Genomic DNA, 19,961 nt, shown 5'->3' on the forward strand with positions numbered 1-19,961 from the left:
CTTCAGTTGTTGAAAACACGCCTAGTTCTGCTGATAGATTAAACTACACTTTCGGATTAGGTTTTACAAACCTGAAAAACAGAGAATTGTTTCTGTTCCCTTTTCCCTCCTTCTTGTTGTTAATCTAGGAGAAGTTGCAGATCTGTTTAGTGATGACGACGTAGAGAATATAATTTCCAGTGTTCGAAATGAGGTGCGGGGCCTTGGAATAAGTGACACTCGAGAAAGCTGCTGGAAGTTCTTTTTGGATAGAGTTCAGCTTCAGCTTAAAGTAAGCCAAAATCTAAGTGACTACTCTGTACATAAAAAGCAGATGCAATTTGTAAGTGCATTAAAATCATTTCTGCGCTTTATATGTCAAATATACTTTTTATGCATGTGCCTCGGAGCACGTAGACTGAACTTCATTACCAGTGTGGAGCTCTGAACCAAGAGCGAGGAATAGTCAACTTTTTTTTTTGTTTGTTTTTTCCAAAATTATTAGCTTGGGAGCACAAGCAGAAATTTGCCACGGTTTTTATATTCAGTTCACAGAATTCACTCAGGGAGATAAATGAAGAACATTTTCAAAGTCATTTAACTGTGTAAATACTGTGATTTAGAATCATTGTCCTCTCCCCAGCTAAAAGCATGTGTTGGCTTTTTGAGCACCAAATTAAAAAACTGCACTCTCTTGGTGTGTTTAGGATGGGGACGCGGGTAAAGTGGTGCACGTACTTAATGGAACAACCATTTGCAACGTGTGAAGTAAATTCTATTCTACTGCATTTTGCTGTTCACCGCTTTGAGCAAGTCCTGCTTGCAAAGGCGGAATACCCAGATGCCTAAAGAAATGCGTTTTCAAAAGTATGCGTGCTGTTGTACCTTCTCTCAGCTGCCCGCACAAACAGCAGGTGCATGTAACACAGACACTTTTACTGCACAGGTTGTTCATGTGCTGATCTTCCGAGGGAAACGAGCTTTATCTCCCTTTGACAAATGCCTGTAACATGCACATGGCCTGAAAGTGGCAGTGTGCATGTCAAATGGAACAGGCTATTCAAACTCCCCCACCCCCAGTTATAGTAATTAGTATAACCATATTTAAACTTCCACAGCTGGCAGAAATTCTTTAAAAGGGACATTCTGGAGAGAGACACAGATATTAGGAAGGAGAGACAGAAAGAGACAGCCTACTCTAAGCTATTTTTCCACACAAGAGAGGGCCCCCATATGACCCTCTTGCTTTATTACCCTTTTCGCAGAGTCACAAACAAAGAAATCTCCAAATTTAAATATAAATATACAGAGACTTCATCTAGATGGACATGAGATTTTCCTTCCATATTAAACAGATTGACACAATTAATTATTATACACTAAAAGTCACTAAGCATGGTACAATATAAATAAATATAATTTATCAACAAACAACATTAACAAAATGCATTCCAAAATCATTAATCATTGAACACAATAAAATATAAATAATGCAATTGATTAACAAATAGCATTCATATAAACTGTGGAATGTATTGCCAGTGGAATTGGTTAGAGCAGTTAGTGTAGCTGGGTTTAAAAGGACTGGATAAGTTCTTGGAGGAGAAGTCCATTACCTGCTGTTAATCAGTTTGACTTAGAAAATAGCCACTGCTATTATTAGCATCAGTAGCATGGGATACACTTAGTTTTTGGGTACTTGCCAGGTACTTGTAGCCTGGATTGGCCACTGTTGGAAACAGGATGCTGGGCTTGATGGACCCTTGGTCTGACCCAGTATGGCATATTCTTAGGTTAGTATCTGTGAATTATTTATGGGCATAAACCTGTCAAAATGTTGTGATATTCTCTTTTAAAAAACAAATGCTAATTTCTACTTACTAAAAAGGCCTAAATTATAAATAATTTTCATCTGTGAATGCCATTGTGTGGTCACTATTCAATGGCATAGCTAATGGCAAATTTATCCAGCAAAAGTTGCATGTCGCTTGTCCTAGCTATTCAGCAGATCTTACATGCAAAAATCTCTTGCTGAATATACTCTCATAATAGGGTTGCCAATTGGCTCCAGATTTTCAGGACAGGTTGATCCAGTTCTAGTTTTACTCCCCTGCATGGAAGTACTTATAGTTTCCCTTTTCATAGAGAAATCAGAATAAGTCCCAGCATGCAATGGAATAAATCCAGGACTCAATCAACCAGTCCTGAAAATCTGGAGCCAGTGGGCAACCCTATTTGATAGTCTTGCGCATATCTTTTTCTGGGTAAAGTTAGGGCTGTGGCAGCCAGTCCTGTGCGTGCATCTTTACCCTGATAAAGCTGAAAATGTGCACTCGCTGGATAAATTTAAGCTCCGCCTGGAAGACCTCCATTGATGATCCTGTTTGTGCTGCTAAAGCTTTGTCTGCAGAAAATGTATGCATTCACGAAAAATATGTAAAGCTCATTTTTTGTGCATGTAACTTGAATAGTTACGCACACAAAGGCTTTGGATATTGACCATTGTATTGATGATTGTATTCTAATACCCTTTCAGAATCTATACTTAAAGCCATGGACAACGGACAATCCCACATACTTGCACTGTTAGATATCTCTGCGGCATTCGACACTGTCAACCACCTCACACTCATCAAACGCCTCATGGAAATTGGCATTGCTGGCACAGCCCTACTATGGTTCCAATCATACCTTAGTGACAGAAGCTACAGTGTAAAAATTGGTTGTAACAAATCCAACCCTGTCAAACTATCTCAAGGAGTATCACAGGGTTCATCCCTCTCTTCAACACTCTTTAATATATACCTCCTCCCCCTCTGCCATCTCCTCTCTAAACTGGGTATCCAGCACTTTATATATGCTGACGACGTGCAGATACTCATCCCTATTAACGATTCCATTGCAAATGCAATGAAGATCTGGAACTCTGCTCTATCTGAGATAAATAAATTGCTCTCCGATAATTTCCTAGCACTCAATACTAACAAAACAGAGCTACTCATTCTTTCTCCTCCTAACAACCCTTCACGCAGTCTCACCCCCACCCCCTCACTACCCAGTTGCCCTCCTACCCTACTAGTCCGCAACCTTGGCATTATGATAGATAACCAATTTAACCTCAAAAAATTCATTTCGGCCACTATAAAAAGCGGATTCTTCAAACTCCACACCTTGAAGAGAATCAAACCTCTTCTTCACACCTCTGACTTCCGCACAGTACTGCAAGCTATGATCCTGTCCAAACTTGATTATTGCAACGCTATCCTCCTAGGCTTACCAAAAAGTACTCTACAACCTCTACAGTTATTACAAAATGCTGCTGCTGCACGCATCCTTACCAATACTCACCGTCATGACCACATCACTCCCGTCCTTCAATCATTACATTGGCTCCCCGTAACCTCCAGGATAGTATATAAAGTACTCACGCTCATACACAAAGCCATTCATAACCATGACATGCAATGGTTCCCAGAACATCTCCTGCTTCCCACTCCGACCAGACCCACAAGAACGCATCACCAGGCCAAACTCCAAATTCCCTCTCCTAAGCTCATGAAGCATACCATCTTTAGAGAGCGATCATTCATCATTGCAGGAACCGCCCACTGGAATAAAATGCCTTCCCAACTACGCCAGGAACCATGCCACAAAAAATTCAAGCACAATCTTAAAACATGGCTGTTCAAACTAGCGTACCCTGACTAACGAACTGACTCCCCCCCCAAAGATGAGACATGACCACCCGACTGACTCTCGCTCTTTCTATTTTCTCTCCCTACCCCCCACCCTCTGTGGGTATACTCCTCTTCTTCCCCTTCCCTTTATTACTTTCCCCTGCTAATTATTCTGATTGCTTTGATTAACTCACTTGTTAAAACTAACATGTACATATGTATATAATTCTCGTATTATCTTCTCCTGCCCTTGTTAACCCTCTCCCTGTTAAAAAATGTTATTATTGTAAAGCTTGTTGCTAAGTTATGTTACATTGTGAACCGAGGTGATGTTTTGCAAACGTGCCTCGGTATATAAAAAACCCTTAAATAAAATAAATAAATAATAATAAGGTCATTTGTTATTTTTCCATTTCATTTATTATTTATATACCATCCTATGAGATGCCCAGGGTGATGTATAATGGTACAAAACACTGAAATAAAAAATACATAAATTTAAAAAACAAAAAAAAGGAAAAACAAACTTCCTCCCATCCCACCCATTCAGCCCTAGCTTTCTAATAAAAGTTGCCAGAACCACATTGCCTCCAGATCATAAAATACCTCAAGGAAGTTACTAATTCCAACCAACCTTAATAAGAGACCACACTCCAGACAGCAATCTTCCCAGCAGATTGCCCATCGGTAAACAGCCACGTTTTCACTATGCCATAAAGTAAAGCTCTAATCTGAAGTCCAGGGGATCAAATTCCACAAACCCAGACCAGGAACAGAAAATGCTGTTTTAGGAAAAATCTCTATGCACCTCCATACTTGTAGGGAATTATAACAAGGCATCCAGAGAGGAATGGAATATGCTAGGGATGTGAATCGTTTTAGGACGATTAAAATTATCGTCCGATAATTTTAATATCGTCTTAAACCGTTATGGAACACAATACAATACAGATTCTAACGATTTATCGTTATAAATCGTTAGAATCGTGAGCCGGCACACTAAAACCCCCTAAAACCCACCCCCGACCCTTTAAATTAAATCCCCCACCCTCCCGAACCCCCCCCCCCCCAATAACTTAAATAACCTGCGGGTCCAGCGGCGGTCCGGAACGGCAGCGGTCCGGAACGGGCTCCTGCTCCTGAATCTTGTCGTCTTCAGCCGGCGCCATTTTCCAAAATGGCGCCGAAAAATGGCGGCGGCCATAGACGAAAAAGATTGGACGGCAGGAGGTCCTTCCGGACCCCCGCTGGACTTTTGGCAAGTCTCGTGGGGGTCAGGAGGCCCCCCACAAGCTGGCCAAAAGTTCCTGGAGGTCCAGCGGGGGTCAGGGAGCGATTTCCCGCCGCGAATCGTTTTCGTACGGAAAATGGCGCCGGCAGGAGATCGACTGCAGGAGGTCGTTCAGCGAGGCGCCGGAACCCTCGCCTCGCGGCGGGAAATCGCTCCCTGACCCCCGCTGGACCTCCAGGAACTTTTGGCCAGCTTGTGGGGGGCCTCCTGACCCCCACGAGACTTGCCAAAAGTCCAGCAGGGGTCCGGAAGGACCTCCTGCCGTCCAATCTTTTTCGTCTATGGCCGCCGCCATTTTTCGGCGCCATTTTGGAAAATGGCGCCGGCTGAAGACGACAAGATTCAGGAGCAGGAGCCCGTTCCGGACCGCTGCCGTTCCGGACCGCCGCTGGACCCGCAGGTTATTTAAGTTATTTGGTGGGGGATTTAATTTAAAGGGTCGGGGGTGGGTTTTAGGGGGTTTTAATGTGCCAGTTTTTCGATTTTTCGATTTTTAACGATTTTTAACGATTTTTCACGATATTTTACCCCCCCAAACGGCAACAATACGATTCCCTCCCCCTCCCAGCCGAAATCGATCATTAAGACGATCGAGGACACGATTCACATCCCTAGAATATGCAACCTCGGGTATTTCACTTAACCAACTTCCATAGAAACTATCCTAAAGAACAAAATAAAAATATAGAGAGAGAGATATTGTTTTGTTTGGGGTTTTTTATTCTTTATTTATCAATTTTAACTTAACAATTACAAGAAATTCTTGTATAAAATAGAAAAAAGAATTTTACAATTCAATATATAAGAATATTCTTAATTTATACCTCTATAAAGCTCTTCTTTTTTCTGGTAGTCCACAATAATACATACTGATCTAAGATTAAATAATATTTTAACTCAGACATTTTCATCTCAAATATAATTATGAAGCAGTGATTACAGCGGTTTAATATATTATTGGGATGCCTGAATCCCATACTGGAGGGAATGTACTCACCAAAAAATATTATTCCAAAGGTGATTTATCACTTAAGAATAAATATAATTGTGATGGGGTAAAAAAGACACATGATTCACCTTTATACTTGATGCATCATTTACATGGAAATCTCGGTAAGAATATTCTCCCAATTCGATTAACCTTTGATCTTTGTAATAGGAATTGTTGCCTCCTTTTTTGTGTCTGTTTGGACACGTCTGGGTAAACCCTAACTTTTAATTTGAAAAATTCAACAAGACGATATTTAAAGAATAACTTAAGTACCCAGTCTCTATCTGGTTCCAGTTCAAATGAGACAATTAAAGTTGATGCTCACACTAAATCAGTGTCGGATGTCTCTAACAATTGCGAAATATCTAAGTTTACGGATAATCTATCCATAGGTTGTTTACCTTCTTGACCTATATCAGGTCCTTCTTGTTTTTTATATGGTTTTAAATAATACATTTTTACAATTGGGGAAACCATCTCCTCAGAGATTTTAAGTACCTCTACTAAATATTTCCTAAACATGTCTTTGGGAGTTATTTATGAATCTTAAATTCTTTTTCCTATTAGCGTTTTCCAAGTTTTCTATAGAGTATTTATTTGGATTTTCAGAAAGCGTTTGACAAAGTTCCCCATGAGACTCCTGAGAAAATTTAAAAGACATGGGATTGAAGGCAATGTTCTATTATGAATTGCGAACTGCTTAAAAGACAGGAATAGAGAATAGGACTAATGGTCAGTTTTCTCATTGCAGGCAGTGGAACACTCCAGGGATCTATTCTGGGATCAGTGCTTTTTAATAATTTTATAAATGGTCTGGAAAAGAGAATAACAAGTGAGGTGATCAAATTTGCAGACATAAAGTTATTTAAAGTTGTTAATTTACAAGCAGATTGCAATAAATTGCAGGAGGACCTTATGAGAATGGGAGACTGGGCATCAAAATGGCAGATGAAATTTAATGTGAACAAGGCAAAGTGATGCACATAGTAATTAGTAATCCAAACTGTAGTTACACTGTACTAAGAGTCACCACCAGGAAAAGGATCCAGGTTTCATCATGAACAATAGATTGAAATCCTCAGCTCAGTGTGCAACAGTCAAAAAAGCAAACAATATTAGGAATTATTAGGAAAGGAATGGAGAATATCATAATACCTCTGTATTGCCTTTTGGTGCAACCACATCTAGAGTACTATGTGCAATTCTGGTTGCCACATCTGAAAATATAGTGAAACTGAAAAGATTCAGAGAAGGGCGACCAAAATGATAAAGAGAATGCAACAGTTCCCCTATGAGGAAAGGTTAAAGAAGTTAAGGATTTTCATCTTATATGATAGAGGACTATAAAATCATGAATGAAGTGGAACAGGTAAATGCGAATCAATTGCTACTTTTTCAAAAAATAAAAAGTCTAGAGATCAATCTATGAAGTTACTAGGTGGGTTATTTAAAAAAATCAGAGAAAATACTTTTTCACTCAACACACATTCAAGTTCTAAAATTCATTGCCAGAGGATGTGGTAAAAATAATCGGTGTAGCTGGATTTAAAAAGGTGTTGAACAAGTTCCTGGAATAACTTGTCATTAACCAGGTAGACTTGAGGAAAGTCTCTGTTTATCCCTGAGCATAAGCAACATGGAACCCAGGGCCGGTGCATCCCATTAGGCGAACTAAGCGGTTGCCTAGAATGCCAACCATTAGGGGATGGCAAAGAGCAGCCATGTGGGCCCGTGACCGGAGCTCATCCCACTCGTGGCTAAGAAGAGTAGAGACTTGGCAGGCCGCAAGCGGCACCCATCCTGCTCGTGGCCCAGAGAAGCATTGAATCGGCTGGCTGAGAGCAATGCCCATCCTCACAGCCAAGAAAAGCAGACACTTGGCGGGCCACGAGTGGCATCTCGGTGAATGAAGTCAGACCGAGGGGGGGGGGGGGGAGCAGCATAGGGGCAAGGCAGAAGGTTTGCCTAGGATGCGTAAGACCCTTGCACTAGCCCTGATGAAACGTATCTACTATTTGGAATCCTGCCAGGTACTTGTGATCTGGATTGGCCACAGTTGGATATTGGACGTTGGTTTTGATGCACTCTTGGTCTGACCCTTCATATTCCGGAACAGTCATAAATTTAAATTTCACTCACTCCTTCAGGGTCAACCAATGAAGTCTGCGTAATAGAGGAGATGCACTATACCTGTGAGGCTAGCCATTAATCAATCTAGCTATCATATTTGGCATCACTAAAGTTACTGATCACTATTCCTAGGGAAACCCAAGAACCATTACCAAATTGTCCGTGCCTTGTTTTTTTGTTTTTTTCTGTCCTGATGCTAAGCTAGATCTCAGTATTATTCTACTCCCATCTTACAGTGAACTGAACACTTTCCCCATTTTTTTATATTTTCACCTTCTCTTGATACCTCCTTTACCTTCTCTCATCCATTCTCTTCCTGCTTCCTTTCACATTAGATTTCCCATTTCTAATCAGATTTGATTCTCTCTTCCTCTTCTGCTTTCTTAATTTCCCTGCTCCATTCTCTACAAGCTCTTGCTTCATTTACTGTTACTGATTTTCCTTTGTTCTTCTCTGTGAAGATTCTGGTTTAATTCTTGCATCTAACCTTTTCACTTCCTCTGGTGATCCTTGTCTACTCTTATCCTTTTTCTCACTGTATTTCCATATATCATCACTATGTTTAGCTCATCCCACTCTATTGAAATTTTACCTTTACCCTTTAAACTGGCTGTCATTCTTCCTATTCTTAAGAAATGGATTCTCACTCTTAATGGTAACTAGCACCTAGTCGCTGTTTCCAATTCTCTCTAAGGTCCTTCACTGTGCTGGCCAGCATCAGCTTGTGGACTTCTTGGTGATCCCTTTGAAACTGACTTCCATTCACTTCAATTTGTTGATTCTGTTCTGTATATCTGCTTAATCAGTGCTTGATATCATAATTGGCTGGCTCTTCCAGAATTCTAGTTCTCCTTGTTTGTCACTTTGATGCTGTTTTAACCACACTATTTAAGAACATAAGAAATTGCCATGCTGGGTCAGACCAAGGGTCCATCAAGCCCAGCATCCTGTTTCCAACAGAGGCCAAACCAGGCCACAAGAACCTAGCAATTACCCAAACACTAAGAAGATCCCATACTACGGATGCAATTAATAGCAGTGGCGCTATTCCCTAAGTAAACGTGATTAATGGCAGTTAATGGACTTCTCCTCCAAGAACTTATCCAAACCTTTTTTGAACCCTGCTACACTAACTGCATTAACCATATCCTCTGGCAACAAATTTCAGAGCTTTATTGTGCGTTGAGTGAAAAATAATTTTCTCCGATTAGTCTGAAATGTGCTACTTACTAACTTCATGGAATTCCCCCTAGTCCTTCTATTATTCGAAAGTGTAAATAACCAATTTACATCTACACGTTCAAAACCTCTCATGATTTTAAAGACCTCTATCATATCCCCCCTCAGCCGTCTCTTCTCCAAGCTGAACAGCCCTAACCTCTTCAGCCTTTCCTCATGGGGAGCTGTTCCATCCCCTTTATCATTTTGGTTGCCGTTCTCTGTACCTTCTCCATCGCAACTATAACTTTTTTGAGATGCGGCGACCAGAATTGTACACAGAATTCAAGGTGTGGTCTCACCATGGAGCGATATATAGGCATTATGACATATTCCGTTTTATTAACCATTCCCTTCCTAATAATTCCTAACATTCTGTTTGCTTTTTTGACTGCTGCAGCACACTGAGCCGACTATTTTAAAGTATTATCCACTATGATGCCTAGATCTTTTTCCTTGGTGGTAGCTCCTAATATGGAACCTAACATCGTGTAACTACAGCAAGGGTTATTTTTTTCTATATGCAACACCTTGCACTTGTCCACATTATGCATCCAAATGGCAGATGAAATTTAATCTTCCAGTCTTACAAGGTCCTCCTGTAATGTATCACAATCCGCTTGTGATTTAACTACTCTGAATAATTTTGTATCATCCGCAAATTTGATAACCTCACTCATCATATTCCATACATGTATATCATATATATATACAAGCCGTTAAGCCCGTCACAACGGGCTACATTACATTTTTGTTTTCGGTCCATTTTCAAAAACAGCACCCTCCTACACTTTTTCTCCCTCATTCCCCCTTCCCCTCAGTCACTCACCCCCTTCCCACCCCTCAGTCTTACTCACTCTCTGTCTCCCACTGCCTCCTTCCCCTCACTCTCACCTCCCTCCCCTTCCCTCAGTCACTCCCACCTCTCTCCCCTTCCCTCAGTCACTCCCCACCCTGTCTCAATCCCATCCCCTCTCCCTCAGCCCTCCTCCACGCCACAACTTCTTACCCTTCCACTTACTCACATCCCTGTCTCTCACCTCTCCCTCATTCTCCCTCTCCCTTCACTCTTCCCCCCCTCTCAGTCCCTCCCCCTCCCTCCCTCCCACTCAGTCCCTCCCTCTCACTCAGTCCCTCCCTCCCCCTCACTCAGTCCCTCACTCCCTCTCACTCAGTCCCTCACTCCCTCTCACTCAGTCCCTCCCTCCCTCCCTCTCTCTCTCTCTCCTCCCTCCCTCGCTACTGGCCGCCGCTGCTCCTCGTCGTCGTTCGCTGCCGCTGCCGCTCGACGCCGCCGCTGCCACCCGACGCCACCATCGCCGCTGCCACCCGACACCACAATGTTTTGTTTTTTTTTACGCTGGCTAAGACCGACGTCCTTGCCCGCACATGCGCAGTAGAGCTGCGCTCTACTGCGCATTTGCGGGCCGTCGGTCATGGCCCATTTATAAGGTAGATGCCTCAGGGATCTGTACTTGGACTGGTGCTTTTCAATATATATATATTTCACCTTTATCCATATGTTTATTAACTCCTTAAAAAAAGATGAAGCAGATTTGTTAGGCAAGACTTCCCTTGGGTAAATTCATGTTGACTGTGTTCCATTCAACCATTTCTTTCTATATGCTCTACGATTTTGATCTTGAGAATAGTTTCCACTATTTTTACCAGCACTGAAGTCAGGCTCACTGGTCTATAGTTACCCGGATAGCTCCTGGAGCCTTTTTTAAATATTGGGGTTACATTGGCCACCCTCTAGTCTTCAGGTACAATGGATGATTTTAATGATAGGTTACAAATTTTAACTAATAGATCAGAAATTTCATTTTTTATTTCCTTCAGTACCCTAGGATGCATACCATCTGGTCCAGGTGATTTGCTACTCTTTAGTTTGTCAATCTGGCCTACTACATCTTCGCTCTGCCTACCTCACTCTTCTTGCGGCTTCTCCCGCTCACCTTGGACTACTGGCTGCCACAGCATCTGTCTGCCATCCTCTCTGGTGTCCCTGGACTGGCTTTGGTGCTGCTTCCCGCCATGCTCCTCCAAGGTACCATAGGGCATGCACACACACGCCGCCCTCATCTTTATTTCCTCGTTGGCGCGAACCTCAGGGGTGTCCCCCTGAGGTTTTTTGGCTAAAATAGCCTCTTTCACCTCACCTTTTAACCATGACGGTAATCGTTTTGCCTTCCTTCCACCTTTCTTAATATGTGGAATACATATGGACTGCCTCTAGGATTGTATTTTTAAACTATGTCCATGCCTGTTGAACACTTTTATCCTTTGCAACTGCACCTTTCTGTTTTTTTCTAACTATTTTCCTCATTATATCAAAGTTTCCCTTTTGAAAGTTTAGTGTTAGAGCTGCAGATTTACTTATTGTCCCCCATCCAGTTATTAGTTTAAATTTGATCATGTATGTTCACACTTGCCAAGTGGCCCCACCACCATTTGCTGTGACACATTTTCCTCTCTTGGTGTATCTGGTGTCACGTGATTTCTCTCCTGTAAACTGTTCCATCTAGCTCCCAGTCAATGACTCGTTCTTTGGTTCTTATCTCTTATCTTTCAGAATGTAGTATTTCTTTGGTCCATTCTTCTTCTCCATAGTCTTGGCTGTTTTATTTTTCTCATGGTTACGCTTATCCCTACTTTGCAGTTGACACTAACTTACTTTTACTTCCCTGATCCCCTCTGTATTTACTTGTCTGTCTTCTTCATTGATGTCATCTAACTTTCTCATGTTGAATGCATCCAAAACAAAGTTCTTTTTCTTTTTTGTTCGCTTCCTTCTCCAGTGTTTCTTTCTGTTGGTTCCATATCTCTCCTTTTCTCTTTGATCACTCCCTCCACCTAGAGTCTTTGTCCTTCTCTCAGCCATGAATTTTACAATATTCAGAAAATTATTTCTTTTCTCATGTCCAGCACCTGTCATTCACACCTTTGTTCCCTTTTTATTTCTCGTCTGGACCATTTCAGCAGCCTATTCACCAGCTTATCAAACTCCTCACTGCATCCTTTCTGGAGACTCTCACACTCTGCGACTCATCTTTTCTTTCAGCTTCCCTGATATTCCTATGCCTCTGCTTTCCTAGCCTGTCTGTTCTGGCTTCTTGTGGAATTCAAAATACTTGTAATTGGCCTTCAGATGTATTCATGGTCTTCCTGCCTCTGTCTGTCTATTCTAATCTCACTATACTCCTTCATGTTTTCTCAGTTCTTCTAACCATTGATATCTTGCTGCGCCACATACCCATGATGATTTCTCTTACTTCAAGGCCAATTCTCTCCCCTTCCCCGCCCCCCCCCCCCTCCACACTGATATCCAAGTGCTTTGTTGTTAGCTAACTTCAAATCTAAATTTAAAACTTGCCTATCCAGGCTAATCTTTCCTTGATCATCCACGTGGTTTGCTCCCTTTTCCCCTTAATTGTCTTTGTACCACTTTCCATGGTTCTTTACAACATAGTAACAAAGTGAATGATGGCAGAAAACTATGCAAATGGCTCATCCAGTCTGCCCAGCAAGACTTCTCAGAGTTGTTGCTCTGTGCAGGCTTATCCCCTTGCTTTCTCTTTAGGTTTGTAACTGCCTCTCTGTGCAAGTTACCGCAGTGCTTCATTACCATCCTAGGGATGTTTTGTGTTTATTTATTTATTTAGAATTTTTCTATACCGACATTCTTGAACAAAGATATCAAATCATATCTGTTTACAATTGAACAGAACTGTCGCGGCTATGGCGTTACATCGAACATTGAACATTGAGCAATAAACAAAGAACATAATAATAACAAAGAACATAATAAATAAAGTGTTTATCCCAGGCCTTCTTGAATCCCGGTACTGTTTTTTTTCCCCCACTACCTCCACTTGGAGGGCATTCCAAGTATTCACCATCTCTTCTGTGTGTGTGTGGGGGGGGAATCTGATGTTGGTCCTGAGTCTATCCTCTTTCAGCTTGATATCATGCTTCCTAGTTCCAGAACATACTTTCCATTGAAAAATGTTTGCCTTTTGTGCATTACTAATCGCTGCTCTTTCCTCAGAGTGAATTCCATTTGCCCATCACTCAACCGGTGTTTAATCTGTTTATTCATGAGCTTCGTATGTGGGACAGTGTGAAATGTTTCACTGAAATCCAAGTAAACCAATTTTTCAAATAGCCCGCACTTGAGCTCTTTCAGCGTGGGTACCTTGCAGTAATTTTCAAAGAGAGAACACAGGCACGTTCTCTTTGAAAATCTGCATAAAGAATGCAGGCTGAAAATGCACCTGCTCTCTTGTGCGGGCAACTGAGGTGAAGTAACGCATACACTTATACACATGTGAAAATGTCATCTCCACATGCTGTACTTCCTCTGCTCCCCCTGACTTATGTACGCCTCCTCTGAATCCAGCTAAAAGTACTCCTACTATGGAAGTCCACACATGCTGTTAGCTGGGGGGAGGGGCCATTTTCAGCCAAGCCATTGTACCCAGGTGACTTTGAAAATCGTCCTGTAAAAGTTTAGCTACGAAGCAGGGAGCTAGCTTTTGCACTCCTGACAGAGTGAGTTTTAGAAGCTTATGTCATTATCTTATTCATTTCTTTGAATGCCAAAAGTGAGGTGAGGTTGCAAGAAGACCCTTTAAAGAACTTACATTGGCCTAGCCTCTTAATGTATGGAGCTTTGCACACTCGGGGGTAATTTTGTAACAGCCTGCATAAGTTAGATGGCAAAAGTGTGCTTAAATTACACCAATTTTCAAAGCAAACTTATGTACCTAAGTTTTCTTGGAAAATTATTTAAACAAAACTACAATCCTGTTGCTGTGACAATAACACATCATCTGCTATCCCGTAAAAATAAAAAATGTTTTCCATATGGTAGAAAATATTCCAAATGTAATAATTTATTGCAGACTGCCCCCACCATCACCACCACCATTCACAGTTTGGATCCGAACTTGATTATTCTGACTGCTAGCTTGATTTTACTTTTTGCACTCTGAATCCCCTTGGGATGGCTCATTGCCATGGTTCGCTGCCTTCCTTTATTTGGTCGCCTGAACTTGCTGTGTAATTCCTTGCCCTCTCTCCCCTCCCCCTGCCCCCCTCCTCTCTTTGTCTCTGCAGATTGTTTTGTGTTTCTCTCCAGTCGGTTCCACGCTGCGTGTTAGAGCTCGGAAGTTCCCAGCCATAGTTAACTGCACAGCCATTGACTGGTTTCATGAGTGGCCGCAGGAGGCCCTCCAGTCCGTCAGCAGGAGGTTCATTGAGGAGACGGTGGGGATTGAGGTAACGGCGTTTTTAGCTTGTCAGTCACGCAAATAAAGGCAACCCATTCCTGAATGATCAAGAATTGGAAAAACTTAGGGACAATTTACTTTGCACACATTCTCCCCCCATGCAGATATTTAAGATCCGATTTAGGTACCAAAAGAAAATAAATTAAACCTCACTGCTTCCATACTCAGAATCCATTGAAATTCTTGTTCGGTTCAAGTCCAGTAAACACACAGGGGGTGCAAAACATGGGTTTTCTGCCCCTTTGCTGGCGATAAGGAAATGTTAACCGTCTCTGATTTTGTATTTTTTTACAATCTATTGCTTCTATACATGACACAATTTTCAGCATGCCGGTCTTTAAAAAGAGAATGTCAAGGTCATCCTTTTACCAAATCTTTTGTTTTTAAATATGGGTGTACAATACAGACAGGATTTTAAAAAGAAAACAAGTAAAACGTAATCATGAGAGAGGAAAAAAAATACATCCTGAAAAGCTGGCATGAGCTCCTTCAAACTACCACGGGACTAACATGCTGACATCTGTCTGAACTCTATCCGCTCTGATTCCATGTTCAGGACTTGCTGATCAAGAGGGGGAACTCGCCATTTTAATAATAGCAGGATGATGAAGGGTATTAATTTCGTAATTAGGTGATCCCCAAGGTAAGGGAATATCCTATAGCGAGAGTTACTAAGCAACTGGATTTTCAAGGTGCTGCTGTAAGACTGACTGTAGCAGAGAAGCTGTCTTTCCAGGGTGCCAAATGGGGACAGATATGTGTGTGTGTTAAACCTCGGTTCTGATGGCTTGTCATGAAGAATGACAAATTTGATGCTCATTTTTACATGTTAAAGGGAAGGCAAACCTGCTCTGAGTGCCAAAATGCCTCGCTACAGCCCTGATCGCCACTAGAGATCACAAATAAGCCATAAAGTTCTAGAAATTGCACCTCTTCTCTTCCTCCGGCTGCAGTCACCTCACTGTTTAGGAGGGAGAATGCGTCCGATCTCTTCAAGTTACATCGATGGGGAGCTTTAGCTTGAAAATAGCTTTTTGACTTTCTCAGCCTTTTTTTCTCCCTGACAGCTTCAGACTGGCGTTTTTATAAAGACAAATATAAATCTCCTGGATAATAACAAGCACAATTAATTTTTTCTGCACCAAATCTGTTAGTGCATTCAATACTTGAAACCGTTCTGGAGCAAGAGATTGAATTACTTTGGGAGAGATTGCTGCGGGGAGTGGAAGGAAGAAAGTTATTTGGGAGAGGTTTTTTTTTTTTATTATTAATTTTATGCTGGGGTGATTCTGTCCTATAATATACTTTTATGTATTAAGATATCATTCCTAGCTAAATTGGCAGGGACCTGGAAAATATGGTATAATCCTTGAAAGAGTTTTGTCTTCAGCTTTTATTTTTAATTCTTATTTATGCGCAGAAAGAGACAGAGAACTCTGAGACTGAGCAATAATTAAAATATGCGAAAGCTGAGCCAGTGGCTGGCTTTCGTTTAACCTATGTCAGAGTTGCCATCTCTGCTTATTCAAGGCACTGTTCCTTCAGTGCGCTGTGGTGCCAGATGAGCTTTGATCTGAAGAGGCCATTGACATCTGCTGGTCATGCGGAGACTTGCAGAAGTTCGGGTCGGTCCCTTTCAGCTGGTATAGCCATGCCTCCTCTAGGATCATGAAAGAAAGAGAAATCCCAAACACCTGATTTTTGGAAAAACAAGTAAAAACCATAAAACCAGTATTATGTTTCTGCGAATGCATTTTTATTGGCAGGGGAACAAATATGTTCATACGATACAATGGAGAAAATGTTATAGAACTTATAGAAACATAGAAACATAGAAATGACGGCAGAAGAAGACCAAATGGCCCATCCAGTCTGCCCAGCAAGCTTCCCTCTTTTCTTCTCCCATACTTATCTGTTTCTCTTAGCTCTTGGTTCTAATTCCCTTCCACCCCCGCCATTAATGTAGAGAGCGGTGGAGGAGCTGAATCCAAGTGAAATATCTAGCTTGATTAGTTAGAGGTAGTAGGAGTAGTAACCGCCGCAATAAGCAAGCTACACCCATGCTTATTTGTTTTTACCCAGATTATGTTATACAGCCCTTATTGGTTGTTTATCTTCTCCCCTGCCGTTGAAGCAGGGAGCTATGCTGGATATGCGTGAGGTATCAGTTTTTTTCTTCTCCCCTGCCGTTGAAGCAGAGAGCTATGCTGGATATGCATCGAAAGTGAAGTATCAGGCACATTTGGTTTGGGGTAGTAACCGCCGTGACAAGCCAGCTACTCCCCGCTTTGTGAGTGTGAATCCTTTTTTCTTCTCCCCTGCCGTTGAAGCAGAGAGCTATGCTGGAAATTCGTGATGTATCAGTCTTTCTCCCATGCCGTTGAAGTAGAGAGCCATGCTGGATATGCGTCGAGAGTGAAGTATCAGGTACATTTGGTTTGGGGTAGTAACCGCCGTAACAAGCCAGCTACTCCCCGCTTTGTGAGTGCGAACCCTTTTTTCTTCTCCCCTGCCGTTTAAGCAGAGAGCTCTGCTGGATGTGTGAAGTAACAGTTTTTCTTTTCCCCTGCTGTTGAAGCAGAGAACTATGCTGGATATGCATTGAAAGTGAAGTATAAGAATGGAGTGATCAAGCTAGTTGAAAGGCATCAGGAATAGAGGAAGGTGGAGGTAGTAATTTGGATATTTGGTTTGGGGTAGTAACCGCCGTAACAAGCCAGCTACTCCCGTCTTTGTGAGTGCAAATCCTTTTTTCCACATTTCCTCTTGCTGTTGAATCTTAGAGTGATGTTGGAGTCACAGTAACCATGTGTATGTTTATTGACTAAGGGTATTGTCTCCAGGCAGTAGCCATCATTCTGGCGAGTCACCCACTCTTCATTGGCGGCCTCTTGACTTTATGGATCCACAGTGTTTATCCCACGCCCCTTTGAAGTCCTTCACAGTTCTGGTCTTCACCACTTCCTCCGGAAAGGCATTCCAGGCATCCACCACCCTCTCCGTGAAGAAATACTTCCTGACATTGGTTCTGAATCTTCCTCCCTGGAGCTTCAAATCGTGACCCCTGGTTCTGCTGATTTTTTTCTTATGGTAAAGGTTTGTCGTTGCCTTTGGATCATTAAAACCTTTCAAGTATCTGAAAGTCTGTATCATATCACCTCTGCTCCTCCTTTCCTCCAGGGTGTACATATTTAGATTCTTCAATCTCTCCTCGTACGTCATGCGATGAAGATCCTCCACCTTCCTGGTCGCCCTTCTCTGTACCGCTTCCATCTTGTCTTTGTCTTTTTGTAGATACGGTCTCCAGAACTGAACACAGTACTCCAGGTGAGGCCTCACCAAGGACCTGTACAAGGGAATAATCACTTCCCTTTTCTTACTCGATATTCCTCTCTCTATGCAGCCCAGCATTCTTCTGGCTTTTGCTATCGCCTTGTCGCATTGTTTCGCAGACTTCATATCATTAGACACTATCACCCCAAGGTCCCTCTCCTGCTCCGTGCACGTCAGCCTTTCCCCCCCCATCGAATACAGTTCATTCGGATTTCCGCTCCCCATATGCATGACTTTGCACTTCTTGGCATTGAATCTCAGCTGCCATATCTTCGACCACTCTTCCAGTTTCCTTAGATCCCGTCTCATTCTCTCCACTCCTTCCGGCGTGTCCACTCTGTTGCAGATCTTAGTGTCATCCGCAAAAAGACAAACCTTACCTTCTATCCCGTCCGCAATGTTGCTAATGCTTCAAGAAAACTGTGCACTGTAATTCTAAGGCCCGTAGATCTGATTTGAAAATTAGGGCTGTGAAAATTGGGGCAGGCATACTTGCGTAATGTTGATTTATAGAAGTACGTGTGGACATGATCCCCCCTCTCCCCCCCCAGAATGCTGGTTTTTTGTGCATGTAAAAATGTGTATGAGTGACTTACGTGTATACTTTTATGTGCACAACCCCCGCCACACCCCTATCTTCCCCGGGCAATTTTCAAAAGCCCATCTACGCATGTAAATCCTTTTGAATATTCAACCCAACACATATAGAAATAAATGTGTTTGCGTGTAGAGATAAATTCTAACCAACTTCTAGCCCAGGTAAAAAGTTGAAGCTTTGCACACTCAGGGGTAATTTTGTAATAGCCTGCATAAGTTAGATGGAAAAAGTGTGCTTAAATTACACCAATTTTCAAAGCAAACTTATGTACGTAAGTTTTCTTGGAAAATGATTTAAACAAAACTACCTGGTATTGTGTACAGAAAATTTTCAGGAAGTTCTATCTGTGTGCATGGAGGACATGTTTAAGTTTACCCACATATTTAGCAATCATTTTTATAACAAGCCATTTCCACAGGTAAAGCTCCATTTTACCATGGGAATGTCTTTGAAAATTACCCTCCAAGTAGTCAAATTACTAGAAGCAGTCTGAAAAACAAAACAAAAAAACCCAATTTTAATTGGGGAACAGTGCTCAAAAATGTTTACTTTGTTTTCAGTCGGATAAAATTGTATATTGGAGCTGATGAGGTCTGGTGTTTCAGAATCCAAAATCAAATTTCTGTTTTCAAAAACTAGGGGTACTTCCAAATTTTGGGTCAGCACTGTTAACTTTAAATGTTACCCCTTTATATTTAAAAGAATTGCTTTAATTTTTGACAAATATTGCCATCCCCTCCCTCTACCCAGGACACACACACACACACACACCCTACCATCAATGACTTCCAGCTACGGCAGAGGAGATGGGCTGTCATAAGAACAGGTACAAGATAGAAATAGTAGGTAATACAGTGTGTTATACATCGCTATTTTGGCACAGTAAAATAGGCATGTGAAACCGTTTTCAGTACTCACTTTTGTAGAGGATGTAAACAATCTCAAATTTCCTTTCATAGAAACTAGAAATTAAAATGGTGTTCTAGCAAACTTTTATTAATGAATTTCTTGAGTTTTGTGAGTTTAAGGTACATAACATTCTGCTTATGCAATTTTTAGTCCAGTTCCTGTCTTTTAGGTGTTCCAAAGCTTCCGTTCTCTGATTTTGTTTTTATTTAATTTTGTTTGAACAATTTTTTAATGGCCTGTTGTGGCTAAACCTTGCTGTGCTCATGATGCTACAATATTGCTATGAACATGCAGTTGACATTAGGTAAGACTCTCTCCAGAATTCTGTGTCCTGACATGAACATCCATGCTGATACTAGTTACTAGTGCTGATTTTCATTATTTTATGTGACTGTATAGCAACATCACATCGGTATGCATAGTCACATAGGTGTGCCCATTGTGCTAATCAAAGGCCAGAGCATTGACCAACACTTGCTTTTCTGACTGGAACAGTCTAAGGCTCTAAGAGTTAGCCCTGTCCTTCAGCCAAGACAGCAAA

General features: G+C 41.7%; 1 protein-coding gene across 1 annotated transcript in view; it reads left to right on the plus strand.

Annotated features, from left to right (window-relative positions):
* The window catches only part of DNAH11 (dynein axonemal heavy chain 11), a 725,796-nt gene that overhangs the window by 442,305 nt on the left and 263,530 nt on the right, over window positions 1-19,961 (plus strand). The window contains exons 54-55 of the mRNA XM_029589065.1: window positions 129-271; window positions 14,408-14,569. Of these exons, the coding sequence (XP_029444925.1) occupies window positions 129-271; window positions 14,408-14,569 (305 nt within the window). The remainder of the gene's footprint in view (window positions 1-128; window positions 272-14,407; window positions 14,570-19,961) is intronic.

This window comes from Rhinatrema bivittatum, chromosome 2, assembly GCF_901001135.1.
Source record: "Rhinatrema bivittatum chromosome 2, aRhiBiv1.1, whole genome shotgun sequence".
NCBI lineage: Eukaryota > Metazoa > Chordata > Amphibia > Gymnophiona > Rhinatrematidae > Rhinatrema > Rhinatrema bivittatum.